This window comes from Procambarus clarkii, chromosome 46 (assembly GCF_040958095.1).
Source record: "Procambarus clarkii isolate CNS0578487 chromosome 46, FALCON_Pclarkii_2.0, whole genome shotgun sequence".
NCBI lineage: Eukaryota > Metazoa > Arthropoda > Malacostraca > Decapoda > Cambaridae > Procambarus > Procambarus clarkii.
Window position 1 is genome coordinate 516,524 of NC_091195.1, and position 15,760 is coordinate 532,283.

The 15,760-nt window shown below is 51.3% G+C and overlaps 1 protein-coding gene across 1 annotated transcript; it reads right to left on the reverse strand.

The window, feature by feature from the left end:
* Positions 1–4,800: 4,800 nt before the first annotated feature.
* On the reverse strand, positions 4,801–9,635 carry LOC138350491 (uncharacterized). Its single transcript, XM_069301510.1, has 2 exons — positions 6,900–9,635; positions 4,801–5,282 (listed from the first exon to the last, which is right to left on the reverse strand). The coding sequence occupies exons 1-2, from the start codon at positions 9,574–9,576 to the stop codon at positions 4,801–4,803; spliced, it is 3,159 nt and encodes a 1,052-aa protein (XP_069157611.1). The 5' UTR covers positions 9,577–9,635.
* Between the last annotated feature and the right edge of the window lie 6,125 nt (positions 9,636–15,760).

The following is a 15,760-nucleotide window of genomic DNA, read 5'->3' on the forward strand; positions in this document are numbered from 1 at the left end:
GTAGTTGGCTAGTGGTGCAGAGGAGGTGGTAGTGGTGCAGAGGAGGTGGAAGGTAGTGGTGCAAAGGAGGAGGAGGGTAGTGGTGCAAAGGAGGGGGAGGGTAGTGGTGCATAGGAGAAGGAGAGTAGTGGAGCAGAGAAGGAGGGTAGTAGTGCAGAGGAGGAGGGTAGTGGTGCAGAGGAGAAGGAGAGTAGAGGTGCAGTGGTGGAGTGTAGTGGTCCAGAGGAGGAGGAAGAGGGAAGTGATGCAGAGGAGGAGGGTAGTGGTGAAGAGGAGGAGGAGGAGGATAGTGGTGCAGAGGAGGAGGAGGGTAGTGGTGCAGAGGAGGAGGGTAGTGGTGCAGAGGAGGAGGAGGGTAGTGGAGCAGAGAAGGAAGAGGTTTAATTTGTGGTGCAGAGGAGGAGGGTAGTGGTGCAGAAGAGGATGAGGGTAGTGGTGCAGAGGAGGAGGGTAGACGTGCTAAGGAGGAGGAGGGTAGTGGTGCAAAGAATGAGGAGAGTAGTGGTGCAGAGGAGGAGAGCAGTGGGGCAGAAAAGGAGAAGGGTTGTGGTGCAGAGGAAGAGGAGGGTAGTGGTGCAGAGGAGGAGGAGGGTAGTGGTGCTGAGGAGGAGGGTAGTGGTGCAGAGGGGTGGGAGGTTAGAGGTGCAGAGGAGGAGAAGGGTTGTGGTGCAGAGGAGGAGAAGGGTTGTGGTGCAGAGGAGTAGGAGGGTAGTGGTGCAGAGGAGAGAAGTTGTCCAGAGGAGGAGGAGGGTAGTAGTGCAGAGGAGAAGGGTAGTGGTGCAGAGGAGGAGGAGGGTAGTGTTGCAGAGGAGGAGGAGGGTAGTGGTGCAGAGGAGGAGGGTAGTGCTGCAGAGGAGGAGGGTAGTCGGTCAAAGGAGGGGGTGAGTAGTTGTGCAGAGGAGGAGGGTAGTGGTACAGAAGAGGATGACGGTAGTGGTGCAGAGGAGGAGGAGGGTAGTGATGCAGAGGAGGAGGGTAGTGGTGCAGAGGAGGAGGGTAGTCGGTCAAAGAAGGGGGTGAGTAGTTGTGCAGAGGAGGAGGGTAATGGTGCAGAGGAGGAGGAGAACAGAGGTGGAGAGGAAGAGGAGAGTAGTGGTGCAGAGGAGTGGGAGGTTTGTGTTGCAGAGGAGGAGGGTAGTCGGTCAAAGAAGGGGGTGAGTAGTTGTGCAGATGAGGAGGGTAATGGTGCAGAGGAGGAGGAGAACAGAGGTGCAGAGGAGGAGAAGGGTTGTGGTGCAGAGGAGAAGAAGGGTTGTGGTGCAGAGGAGGAGGAGGGTAGTCGTGCAGAGGAGTAGGAGGTTAGTGGTGCAGAGCAGGGGAAGGGTAGTGGTGCAGAGCAGGGGAAAAGTAGTGGTGCACAGGTGTGGGATTGTAATGGTGCAGAGAAGGAGGGTAGTGGTGAAGAGGAGAGAAGTTGTGCAGAGGAGGGGGTGAGTAGTGGTGCAGAGAAGGGGGTGAGTAGTGGTGCAGAAGAGGAGGGTAGTGGTGCAGAGGAGGAGGAGGGTATTGGTGAAGAGGAGGAGGAGGGTAGTGGTGCAGAAGAGGAGGGTAGTGGTGCAGAGGAGGTGGAGGGTATTGGTGCAGAAGAGGAGGAGGGTAGTGGTGCAGAGGAGGAGGAGGGTAGTGGTGCAGAGGAGGAGGAGGAGGGTAGTGATGCAGAGGAGGAGGGTAGTGGTGTAGAGGAAGAGGGCAGTGGTGCAGGGGAGGAGGAGGGTAGTGGTGCAGAGGAGGAGGGTAGTGGTGCAGGGGAGGAGGAGGGTAGTGGTGCAGAGGAGGAGGAGGAGGGTAGTGATGCAGAGGAGGAGTAGGGTAGTGGTGCAAAGGAGTGGGCGGATAGTGGTGCATAGGAGAAGGAGAGTAGTGGAGCAGAGAAGGAGGGTAGTGGTGCAGAGGAGAAGGAGGAGGGTAGTGGTGCAAAGGAGGAGGGTAGTGGTGCTGAGGAGGAGGAGGGTAGTGGTGTAGAGGAGGGTTGTGGTGCAGAGGAGGAGGGTAGTGGAGCTGGGAAGGAAAAGGGTAGTGGTGCAGAGGAGGAGGGTAGTGGTGTAGAGAAGGAGGAGGGTAGTGGTGCAGAGGAGGAGGGTAGTGGTGCAGAGGAGGAGGGAAGTGGTGCAGAGGAGGGGTGTAGTGGGGCAAATGAGGGGGTGAGTAATGGTGCAGAGGAGGAGGAGGGTAGTGGTGCAGAGGAGGAGGAGGGTAGTTGTGCAGAGGAGGAGGAGGAGGGTAGTGGTGTAGAGGAGGAGGATAGTGGTGCAGAGGAGGAAGGTAGTGGTTCAGGGGAGGAGGGTAGTGGTGCAGAGGAGGAGGAGAGTAAAGGTCCAGAGGACAAGGTGGAGGGTAGTGGTGCAAAGAATGATGAGAATATTGGTGCAGAGGAGGAAGGTAGTGGTGCAGAGAAGGAGTTGGAGGGTAGTGGTGAAAAGAATAAGGAGAGTAGTGGTGCAGAGGAGGAGGAGGAGGGTAGTGGTGCAGAAGAGGAGGGTAGTGGTGCAGAGGAGGAGGAGGAAGGTAGTGGTGCAGAGGACGTGGGGGGTATAGTGCAGAGGAGGAGGGTAGTGGTGTAGAGGAGGAGGGTAGTGGTGCAGAGGAGGAGGAGGGTAGTGGTGTAGAGAAGGAAGAGGATAGTGGTGCAGAGGAGGAGGAGGGTAGTGGTGCAGAGAAGGAGGAGGGTAGTGGTGCAGAGGAGGAGGAGTGTAGTGGTGCAGAGGAGGAGGGTAGTGGTGCAGAGGAGGGGGAGGGTAGTGGTGCAGAGAAGCGGGGTTGTGGTACAGAGGACGTGGAGGCTATAGTGCAGAGGAAGAGGGTAGTGGTGAAGAGGGGGAGGGTAGTGGTGCTGAGGAGGAGGAGGATTGTGGTGCAGAGAAGGAGGAGGGTAGTGGTGCAGAATAGGAGGAGGGCAGTGGTGCAGAGGAGGAGGAGGAGGGTAGTGGTGCATAGGAGGAGGGTAGTGATGCAGAGGAGGAGAGGGAGGGTAGTGGTGCAGAGGAGGAGGAGGTAGAGGTGAGTAGTGGTGCAGAGGAGGAGGAGGAGGGTGGTGGTGCAAAGGAGGATGAGGGTAGTGGTGCAGGGGAGAAGGGTAGTGGTGCAGAGAATGAGGGTAGTGGTGTAGAGGAGGAAGGTAGTGATGCAGAGGAGGAGAGGGAGGGTGGTGGTGCAGAGGAGGAGGAGGTAGAGGACGGTAGTGGTGCAGAGGAGGAGGAGGAGGAGGGTGGTGGTGCAAAGGAGGATGAGGGTAGTGGTGCAGGGGAGAAGGGAAGTGGTGCAGAGAATGAAGGTAGTGGTGCAGAGGAGGAGGGTAGTGGTGCCAGGGAGGGGGTAGTGGTGTAGAGAAGGAAGGAAGTGGTGCAGAGGAGGAGGAGGAGGGTAGTGGTGCAGAGGAGGAGGAGGAGGAGGAGGAGGGTAGTGGTGTAGATGTGGAGGAGGGTAGTGGAGCAGAGCCAGATACCATAAACCACCACAACCTCGACCACCATTAACAATAACCACCACTACCACTAATCACGAACATCAGCCATCACAATTACCACCACTACCACTAATCACAACCATCAGCCACCACAATTACCAACCACAGCAATCAATCACCACCACCACCAACCACAACTATTAACCACCACTAGAACCAACCACTACCACCAACAATAAACATCACCCACCACTGCCACCAATCACAACCTACCACCACAGCCACCAACCACAACCCAGCAACAATTCCATCACCACTACCATGGATTCTCCATTAAGTGAAAGTAATGAATAAAATATTTTTAACCTACCTTTTATTATGCTTCAATTCTATTTCTAGAATATGTAGAAATATATTTTTAATATATTTCTAAATTTTTTATATATATGCCATCAATCAGGAAAACGATTTTTATGCAACATTTAAGGTTGCGACACGGTCTCAAAATTGTTTAGCCAAAGTTGTGCAGTAAGTTGTGGTAACTTATTTACAACCACACAATAACGTAGCTAATACATGAAAACAAACGTTGTCACACCTGGCTACTCTCCCGACCCACACCTGTAGATGAGAGGGAACACGGAAGCCCACACCTGGCTACTCTCCCGACCCACACCTGTAGATGAGAGGGAACACGGAAGCCCACACCTGGCTACTCTCCCGACCCACACCTGTAGATGAGAGGGAACACGGAAGCCCACACCTGGCTACTCTCCCCACCCACACCTGCAGAAGAAGCCCCACACCAGCATATTCTCCTCATCCAAACCTGCATCTCAGAGTAAATACTGAATTCTACAGCTGGGACCACTGCCAGCGCCCACTTGTAGATGAGACGGAACAGTAAACCAACACCTGTCTCCTTCACACCTGACTACTTTCCCCACCCACACCTGCAGATGGGAAGGAACACGGAAACCCACACCTGGCTACTCTCCCGACCTACACCTGTAGTTGAGAGGAAACATGGAAGCCCACACCTGGCTACTCTCCCTCTCCACACCTGCACATGAGAGGGAACACTAAAGCCCACACCTGGCTACTCTCCTGACCCACACCTGTCTATGTCATACACTCATGCCAAAGAAAACTTATATCAAGTAAATCTAGCTTGTATTAAGCAAGACAATGTTGGGCTAAATATTGATCAGTGTTATCTTATAAGCAGTGAAGCTTGCTTAATGAATATTCTTGGTCGCTAAACGGTGCTCAAAGTTACTCAAGAAGCCTTATAAGTTCTCAAATTCATGACTTTTAATGTAAAAATATTTTTTAAACCACCGGAAGCACTGTGAATTAAACAACTGAGTTACAGATATTCACGTGTTAAAATGTCGTCAATACGTACTGGTGAGACGCGTGTTATAGAAGCCCAGGAGACTATACCCTCCTCTTGAGGGAGGACACAGCTGAGCCGCCAGGCGGCAGCACCAGTCTATGGCGGGGTCGTCATCAGTGAGGTCCCGCGTGATGGTCAGGTCGAGTATCTTTCCCTGGTACGGCAGACTGCCCAGGGTGTCCTGGTCCACGTAGCCCGTGGCGTCCAGGGTGTCCGGGTCCACGTAGCCCGTGGCGTCCAGGGTGTCCGGGACCACGTAGCCCGTGGCGTCCAGGGTGTCCGGGTCCACGTAGCCCGTGGCGTCCAGGGTGTCCGGGACCACGTAGCCCGTGGCGTCCAGGGTGTCCGGGTCCACGTAGCCTATGGCGTCCAGGGTGTCCGGGTCCACGTAGCCCGTGGCGTCCAGGGTGTCCGGGACCACGTAGCCCGTGGCGTCCAGGGTGTGCGGGATCATGTAGTCCGTGGCGTCCAGGTGAATGCCTGAAGACATACACTGAGATACAGTCACGGTCGTTACTGTTATGTTCTAAGATATAACAAGAAGACATACTGAGCCATCCACTCACCTTACTGCTGGGTTTATTACCTGATGACAAGTCCGTATTTTGGACAGTATTAATAGCATCTAAACTATGTATTAATAGCTTTTAAAAGCCACGGTCAAGGTCATCTGTATCAATGGTCAAGGTCACAGTCAAGGTCATCTGTATCAATGGTCAAGGTCATCTGTATCATGGTCAAGGTCACAGTCATGGTCATCTTTATCAATGGTCAAGGTCGCATTAGAAGGTCATATAAACTAAGTCAAGGTCACAGTGAAAGGTCATCTGGACCAAGTATCAAGGTCACAGGGATAGATGGGTCACCTGAATTAAGGATCAAAGTTACGGAAGGTCTAATTAACCAAGGGATCAAGGTCACAGTGAAAGGTCATCTTGCACAGGAATTAGGTCACAGTGAAAGGTCATCTTAAATAGGAATTAGGTCACAGTGAAAGGTCATCTTGGACAGGAATTAGGTCACACTGAAAGGTCATCTTAAACGGGAATTAGGTCAGTGTGAAAGGTCATGTTGAACAGGAATTAGGTCTCAGTGAAAGGTCATCTTGAACAGGATTTATGTCACAGTGAAAGGTCATCTTGAACAAGAATTAGTTCACAGTAAAAGGTCATCTTGAACAGGAATTAGGTCACAGTGAAAGGTCATCTTCAACAGGAATTAGGTCATACTAAAAGGTCATCTTAAACAGGAATTAGGTCACAGTGAAAGGTCATCTTGAACAGGAATTAGATCATAGTGAAAGGTCATCTTGAATAAGAATTAGGTCACAGTGAAAGGTCATCCTGAACAGGAATTAGGTCACAGTGCAAGGTCCTCTTGAACAGGAATTAGGTCACAGTGAAAGGTCATCTTGAACAGGAATTAGGTCACAGTGAAAGGTCATCTTGAACAGGAATTAGGTCACAGTGAAAGGTCATCTTGAACAGGAATTAGGTCACAGTGAAAGGAGATCTGTACCACGAGTCAAAGTCAAAGTGGTAAGTCATCTGAACCAAAAGTATGGCGTCGCTAAATACTTCATGAAATTATTTATGCACAAGAATATATACAGCAGCGGAATGTTTCGAAAATTGATTATTCATGGAGTAGTCGCCCTTAATAAGTTTATATTTGTAATCAAAGTAGAAGGTTTGTCACCCTTAAGGTGACTATATTTGTAAACAATGTAAGGTGTTTGTCACCCTTAAGGTGACTATATTTGTAAACAATATAAGGTGTTTGTCACCCTTAAGGTGACTATAATTGTAAACAATATAAGGTATTTGTCGCTCTTAAGGAGACTATATTTGTAAACAATATCAGGTGTTTGTCGTCCATAAGATGAATATATTTGTAAACAATATAAGGTGTTTGTCTCCTTTAAGGTGATTATGTTTGTAAACAATATAAGGAATCTTTCGTCCATAAGGTTGTAAACATATATGTAAACAATGTAAATCAGAATTACTATATTAAACATGATGAATGAAGCCCTTTGCGTAATTTTGGTATTAATAAATAACCCTAAAAATTATGGTGGAAAATATGAATATTTACCAAGACGCTGCAGGTGAGGAAGGTGAGGCAGGTGACGGATGAGGACGGGCAGTTGGTATGGTGTGAGGCGCAGGATGAGGGTCCCGAGGGTGTGAGGCAGGAGGGGTATGTCTGCCTCAGACAAGTAACCACGAAACTTCTCTAATTTACACTTACTGTCGGGGGCTGTCAGCCTCTCCAAACATTGTTTTGATTTATCAATATTTTCGTCTTTGCTGTATAAACTATACTGAAGATCTAAGGATATGGTTATCTTCATTTTTGCCAGCACAGACAGTGCAGACAGGCGCTGCTTTAGTTGGGATGTATTGAATATGTTTAGGTAAATGTTCTTAGGTGTCACCTTCTTAAGAACAAGCGGCAGGACAACCCACGAGTCAACACTCTCTATTTCCCACCTGTGTTCTGTACGCAGCTTCTCACACACGGCTTGGATGACGTGCTCACTCCCGCGGGACTCTGCTACATGCTTCAACAGCTCATCAGTCGAATTTTTAACCATCTTGCACAGGTCAATTATGTGAGTAATGAACTTGTGCTCTACTCTCCGGGCACACAGCACCCCGGTAGTGCTGACTAAAAAGTGCCACCATCTGGGGCGCTTCCTAAACTCTTGTTGCACGGCGCTAATATCAAACTTTGACCTTCTCAGGTGATCTCCCAAGGAGCGTTTTTCCTTACGTACAACATCCACCAAGAGGTCAATGATTATAGACCTTTCCCCTGACACACGGTGTGATGCTGGATCACCTCGGTCTTGCTCAGCCCTCAACAAGAGATCGACCAGCCCCCTGCTGGCACAATACTCCTGGTACCTGGCGTGAAAATAGCCAAACACCCACACCACATTTAGGCCCCGACGGTAGCTGGTTCTTGTGAAATAGTTGGACAAGACCTCCTCCTGCGGCAGTCCCAGAGTGTCACACTTCTCCCTAATCTCCGCTTCCGTCTCCGGCCAAAGGTCGTACTCCTGCCTCTGGATCCCTCTTAAACTAATCTCTTCAAAGAACAACAGAAACTGGTCACATTTTCCTTTGGGGTCCACCACATGTTTGTCTGTGAGTCTGGACACCAGTTTACTGGTTATGAAGTCATGAATCTTCTCGTAGACTTGAGTGTTTGTGGTGAGGTTGTTAAATTCTTCTGGAGCCTCGACACACAGCAGCGCCAACAAGGTCAAGGTGAGTGGAGTGTTGAGGTACTCACCCAGGAACTGACTCATCTGCTCCAGCTGCTGGGTAAACCTCCCTGTGATGACACTCCGTTGGCTCTCTTCCTCCACCAGCACCTTGATGGTTCTCTCGGCGAACTTCACGCGACGTTCTGGAGTGATGCCCAAGACGAGGATGTTGCAGCGAGGTCTGGTGTGTGGGACGAGCTGTGACAGGTGTTGGTCCCACCCCGGCCGTGTGGTTATCACCAACCTCACATCCTTGCCAGGCAGGTGCAACAGCTCCTTCACCAGCCTTCCTGAATGGTCGTTGACCTCGTCGTAGCCGTCAATCAGGACTAATATATTTAAGCTCAAGATTATCTCCTTAAACAGCTGGAAGTCAACACCAGAATCACTAAGTGCTAGAGGCAGCAACTGGCGGAGGAGATCATCGAAGGTATTAAGATGTGAGTCCCTGCACTGTACATAGAAAACGAGGTCCACAGTGCCCAGGTGACGTATGGCAGCAGGGTCCTCTACCCACTTCTCGAGGATGAGCTTGAGTAAAGTTGTCTTGCCCATACCACCTTCCCCCGTCAGGAGGACACATTGCGGGACTCTTCCATCCTCTCGTCTCATACTCAAGATGTCTTCATAGTTTATATCCTGACCCTTGGCAGCGTGGGAGGGTCTTGTGTTATCCTGACCCTTGGCCGCATGGGAGGGTCTTGCCCCTATGACAGGATCTTCAAAGAGTCGCAGTCGTGTAAAAGCAAGACTTGGGTTGTAGTTAATGTTGAGGTGGAGCCAGGGTGCGGGAACAATCTGGTACAACAGTTTATACCCGTCAGTTAGCTCCTGCTTGCTCATCTGCTTAACCTCTTCTGTGATGTGGCTTTTGAACATCTTAATCTCCTGGCGGAGCTGAGGCAAGTACGCCACATCTGAGGGATCCAGCGGCTCTCTGACCTTCGCTAGCAGACCACCAATATACTTGGTGACATCTCTGGTCACGTGGTCCACATCCTGGCTCTTTGTCCCACACCGGACGCCGGCCTCAGCCAGCATCTTAGCCAATAAGTCACTGAGCTCCGTCAGTGTTGACGTAAGATCTTGCTCTGACATTCCCACATTATCATGGGCCAACGTGTTTCGGTGTTGCTTCAGGCTGTAAATGAGGTGTTCAAGTGATGGTCCCTGAGGCCCTGGAGTGGTCCACGTGGGGTCATTCATCTCAGACAGACCACACACATGTTGCAGGAGTTTATACAACAGGGTGATGTCAAAAGTTGCCGCGTCAGAGGAAGCTTCGAGTTTCTTCCTCTGGTGAGCATCGAAGACACGCCTGTACTGAGCATTGGTGTACCCCAAGTCCTGAGTGAGGTAAGTCACTACTGGGAAGGTGCCCCGGTACGACCACATAAACACACTTGCTAGCGCGTCTCGTCCTGCCTTAGTCACAGCCAGTCCATACCGCAGTCTGTTCACATCTTCCGGTTGGATAACAGGACTCGAGGCCGCCATATTGGGCCGTATGATTCTCACCTCACACAACTGTTGTCAAGTTTAACACAAGCAGTAAATGTCCCACGCTGGTTTTGTTATTATATTATGTTTAAAAACATAACATTGTTTCCCACTGTCGGAGACGGGCAGCTTGTTAGGCTTGTGTAGGCCTTCCTAAGCCAACGACAGACCTTCCTCAGGATGCATCCCTCAACAGTTAACTAATTTCCAGGTTAATGTTTACTGCTAGGTGAACAGAGGTATCAGGAGGCTGAGCATCTCACACTGCCAGGGAATCAAACTCGGATCTAATCGGTGATGATCCGACTGCATTAACCACAATACAGTCACTTAATTGACCAAAAATATAAGTGATTTCCAAATAAACCAAATTTTACAAAATGTGTTCACATATTAATGCAATATTCGGTTCCAGCTTTATTTGTTATTTTCAATTTGTTCTTTAACTAGTTAATTTCTTCTGTCTTTATACTCTTCAGATTTCTGTCATCTGGAAGAACAATTTAACGTTATTAAAACAAGATGTTAGTGTTAAACATTGGATCAGAAATACATTTTTGAGATCACTAAAACAAATAAAATTCCAAAGTCTGCCTCCTGCATTTTGTTATATTTTATAACTTAAAACTTGTCTATATTTTGACCTAACTCCTGTGATCATTGTGGTGTTGGCTTCTGGTTTAGGTAGAGTAATGGTGCTCATTTTCTCACACAGAAATATACGGTGTAGCATTTAGTAATGTTATTCTCTGCCTTTATCTTGCTCTTGTAAGGACCTATTTAGATTATGCAGTTCAGTTTGGTCAACATACAATATACTGGACATAATTTGACTTGAACCCATAAAGAGAAGAATGACAAAGTTGATCTCAGGAATTAGAAATCTCCCTTATTAAGAGAGATTAAGGAAGCTATGTTTACACATTCTTCGGAAAGTATAGTTGATATTATTGATGTTGTCAAAAGGATGAAAAGTTATATCGAAGGTAGTAATAATAAGTTGTTAACTATATCAGCACAAAATAGAACAAGAAATGATAAGTCTGTATTAATAAAAACTAATGTCTGCTTCTCTGTCTATGCGAGCTAGAAGACCCTACTCAGGGAGCTAGCCTCACCTAATTTCTAACAGTAATTCCTGCTGGGTATGTGCCCAACAGGGAATGGCATATATGTAGGGAGTACAACTTTAAAGAGTACCAAAGCTCCCCCCCTACCACGAACTTTGCTATATCATATTAATTAGGCTTTGAATTATTTATTTATTTTCTTGCAAGGGTTCCCAGCTGAGCTTCTGTGTAGATCGCCCTCTCCCCCTCCGCTCTCTTGTGTACAATATTCACAGTATAATGTTAACAACTTACATGGAGTTTACTACAAGTAAACTTCCGTCCCCTGAGAGTCTCTTATAGGAGCAATGATGGAGGGCCGCGTAGAGGCTCATCATATAAAATGGCCTCCTAGAGGGACATAAAATGGCAACCTAGAAGCCAATAAAGGGGCAGCCTAGAAGCCCCTAAAATAGCGAGCTAGAGGACCCTAAAATGGCCGCCTAGAGGCCCATAAAGGGGCTGCCTAGATGCTCATAAAATGGACACCTAGAGGCACATAAAATGATCGCCTAGATGCTCATAAAATGGACGCCTATAGGTGCATAAAGGGCCGCCTAGAGGCACATAAAATGGCCACCTAGATGCTCATAAAATGGCCGCCTAGAGGCACATAAAATGGCCACCTAGATGCTCATAAAATGGACGCCTAGAGGCACATAAAATGACCGCCTAGATGCTCATCAAATGGACGCCTATAGGTGCATAAAGGGCCGCCTAGAGGCACATAAAATGGCCGACTAGAGGCACATAAAATGGCCGCCTAGAGGCACATAATATGGCCGCCTAGAGGCACATAAAATGGCCGCCTAGAGGCACATAAAATGACCGCCTAGAGGCGCATAAAATGACCGCCTAGAGGCGCATAAAGGGGTCTCCAAGAGGCACATAAAGAGCCGCCACGAGGAACATAATGGGTCGCTTGTAGGTAAATAAAGGGGCCGCCTAGAGGCACATAAAGGGGCGGCCTAGAGGTACATAATGGGTCGCCTGGAGGTACATAAAGAGGCCGCCTAGAGGCACAAAAAATTGCCACCTTAAGGTCCATGGAACGGCCGCCAACATTCACATTAAATGGACGTCTAGAAGCCCCTAAATAGCCGCCAAGAGGCCTATTAGGCGGCCGCATTAAAGCACATAAAATGGCCACCTAGACTCAAATAAAATGGCCGCCTAGAGGCTCCTAGAATAGCCCCCTAAAATCCCATAAACAAGCCGCCTAGAGACATATAAAGGGGCCGCCTAGGGCACATAAATGGGCCGCCTAGAGGCACATAAAGGGCCGCCTAGAGGCACATAAATGAGCCGCCTAGAGGCACATAAATGGGCCGCCTAGAGGCACATAAAGGGCCGCCTAAAAGCACATAAATGGGCCGTCTAGAGGCACATAAATGGGCCGCCTAGAGGCACATAAAGGGCCGCCTAGAGGCACATAAATGGGCCGCCTAGAGGCACATAAAGGGCCGCCTAGAGGTACATAAAGGGGCCGCCTAGAGGTACATAAAGGGCTACGAAGAGGTACATAAAGGGGCCGCCTAGAGGCACATAAAGGGCCGCCTAGAGGTACATAAAGGGCCGCCAAGAGGTACATAAAGGGGCCGTATAGAGGTACATAAAAGGCTGCCTAGAGGTACATAAAGGGCCTGCCTAGAGGTACATAAGGGGCTGCCTAGAGGCACATAATGGGCCGCATAGAGGTACATAAAGGGGCCGCCTAGAGGCACATAAAGGGCCGCCTAGAGGCACATAAAGGGGCGCCTAGAAGTACATAAAAGAGCCGCCTAGAGGCGCATAAAGGGGCGCCTAGAGGCACATAAAGGGGCGCCTAGAAGTACATAAAAGAGCCGCCTAGAGGCACATAAAGGGCCGCCTAGAGGCACATAAAGGGGCGCCTAGAAGTACATAAAAGGCCGCCTAGAGGCACATAAAGGAGCCGCCTAGAGGTACATAAAGGAGCCGCCTAGAGGCACATAAAGGGGCCGCCTAGAGGCGCACAAAGGGGCCGCCTAGAGGCACATAAAGGGCCGCCTAGAGGCGCATAAAGGCCCGCCTAGAGGCACATAAAGGGCATCCTAGAGGCACATAAAGGGGCCGCCTAGAGGCACATAAAGGCCCGCCTAGAGGCACATAAAGGCCCGCCTAGAGGCGCATAAAGGAGCCGCCTAGAGGCGTTTAAAGGAGCCGCCTAGAGGCGCATAAAGGCCCGCCTAGAGGCACATAAAGGCCCGCCTAGAGGCGCATAAAGGCCCGCCTAGAGGCGCAAAAAGGGCCGCCTAGAGGCACATAAAGGCCCGCCTAGAGGCACATAAAGGCCCGCCTAGAGGCGCATAAAGGCCCGCCTAGAGGCGCATAAAGGAGCCGCCTAGAGGCGTTTAAAGGAGCCGCCTAGAGGCGCATAAAGGCCCGCCTAGAGGCACATAAAGGGCCGCCTAGAGGCACATAAAGGGCCGCCTAGAGGCACATAAAGGGCCGCCTAGAGGCGCATAAAGGAGCCGCCTAGAGGCACATAAAGGCCCGCCTAGAGGCACATAAAGGGCCGCCTAGAGGCGCATAAAGGCCCGCCTAGAGGCGCATAAAGGGGCCGCCTAGAGGCGTTTAAAGGAGCCGCCTAGAGGCGCATAAAGGCCCGCCTAGAGGCGCATAAAGGAGCCGCCTAGAGGCGTTTAAAGGAGCCGCCTAGAGGCGCATAAAGGGGCCGCCTAGAGGAACATAAAGGCCCGCCTAGAGGCACATAAAGGGCCGCCTAGAGGCACATAAAGGGCCGCCTAGAGGCACATAAAGGGCCGCCTAGAGGCGCATAAAGGAGCCGCCTAGAGGCGCATAAAGGGGCCGCCTAGAGGCGTTTAAAGGAGCCGCCTAGAGGCGCATAAAGGCCCGCCTAGAGGCGCATAAAGGAGCCGCCTAGAGGCGTTTAAAGGAGCCGCCTAGAGGCGCATAAAGGGGCCGCCTAGAGGCACATAAAGGCCCGCCTAGAGGCACATAAAGGGCCGCCTAGAGGCGCATAAAGGAGCCGCCTAGAGGCGCATAAAGGGGCCGCCTAGAGGCGCATAAAGGGCCGCCTAGAGGCACATAAAGGCCCGTATAGAGGCACATAAAGGGGCCGCCTAGAGGCACATAAAGGAGCCGCCTAGAGGCACATAAAGAGTCGCCTAGAGGCACATAAAGGGCCACCTAGAGGCACATAAAGGGCCGCCTAGAGGCGCATAATCGAGCCATCTAGAGGCGCATAAAGGCCCGCCTAGAGGCACATAAAGGGCTGCCTTGAGGCACATAAAGGAGCCGCCTAGAGGCACATAAAGGGGCCGCCTAGAGGCACATAAAGGGCCGCCTAGAGGCACATAAAGGGGCCGCCTAGAGGCACATAAAGGGCCGCCTAGAGGCACATAAAGGGCCACCTAGAGGCACATAAAGGGCCGCCTAGAGGCACATAAAGGGCCGCCTAGAGGCGCATAAAGGAGCCGCCTAGAGACGCATAAAAGGCCGCCTAGAAGCATATAAAGGAGCCCCCTAGAGGCACATAAAGGAGCCGCGTAGAGGCACATAAAGGAGCCCCCTAGAGGCGCATAAAGGGCCGCCTAGAGGTACATAAAGGAGCCACCTAGAGGCGCATAAAGGGCCGCCTAGAAGCACATAAAGGAGCCGCCTAGAAGCACATAAAGGGCCGCCTAGAGGCACATAAAGGAGCCCCCTAGAGGCGCATAAAGGGCCGCCTAGAGGCGCATAAAAGGCCGCCTAGAAGCACATAAAGGAGCCCCCTAGAGGCACACAAAGAGCCGCCTAGAGGCACATAAAGAGCCGCCTAGAGGCACATAAAGGGCCACCTAGAGGCACATAAAGGGCCGCCTAGAGGCGCAAAAAGGAGCCGCCTAGAGACGCATAAAAGGCCGCCTAGAAGCACATAAAGGAGTCCCCTAGAGGCACATAAAGGGCCACCTAGAGGCACATAAAGGGCCGCCAAGAGGCACATAAAGGGCCGCCTAGAGGCACATAAAGGGCCGCCTAGAGGCGCATAAAGGGCCGCCTAGAGGCACATAAAGGAGCCGCCTAGAGGCACATAAAGGGCCGCTTAGAGGCATATAAAGGGCCGCCTAGAGGCGCATAAAGGGCCGCCTAGAGGCGCATAAAGGGCCGCCTAGAGGCGCATAAAAGGCCGCCTAGAAGCACATAAAGGAGCCCCCTAGAGGCACATAATGGGCCGCCTAGAGGCACATAAAGGGCCGCCTAGAGGCGCATAAAGGGCCGCCTAGAGGCGCATAAAGGGCCGGCTAGAGGCACATAAAGGAGCCGCCTAGAGGCACATAAAGGGGCCGCCTAGAGGCACATAAAGGGCCGCCTAGAGGCGCATAAAGGGCCGCCTAGAGGCACATAAAGGAGCCGCCTAGAGGCACATAAAGGGCCGCCTAGAGGCACATAAAGGGCCGCCTAGAGGCACATAAAGGGCCGCCTAGAGGCACATAAAGGGCCGCCTAGAGGCACATAAAGGGCCGCCAAGAGGCACATAAAGGGCCGCCTAGAGGCACATAAAGGGCCGCCTAGAGGCACATAAAGGGCCGCCTAGAGGCGCATAAAGGGCCGCCTAGAGGCGCATAAAGGGCCGCCTAAAGGCACATAAAGGGTCGCCTAGAGGCACATAAAGGGCCGCCTAGAGGCACATAAAGGCCCGCCTAGAGGCACATAAAGGCCCGCCTAGAGGCGCATAAAGGCCCGCCTAGAGGCGCATAAAGGAGCCGCCTAGAGGCGTTTAAAGGAGCCGCCTAGAGGCGCATAAAGGCCCGCCTAGAGGCACATAAAGGGCCGCCTAGAGGCACATAAAGGGCCGCCTAGAGGCACATAAAGGGCCGCCTAGAGGCGCATAAAGGAGCCGCCTAGAGGCACATAAAGGCCCGCTTAGAGGCACATAAAGGGCCGCCTAGAGGCGCATAAAGGCCCGCCTAGAGGCGCATAAAGGGGCCGCCTAGAGGCGTTTAAAGGAGCCGCCTAGAGGCGCATAAAGGCCCGCCTAGAGGCGCATAAAGGAGCCGCCTAGAGGCGTTTAAAGGAGCCGCCTAGAGGCGCATAAAGGGGCCGCCTAG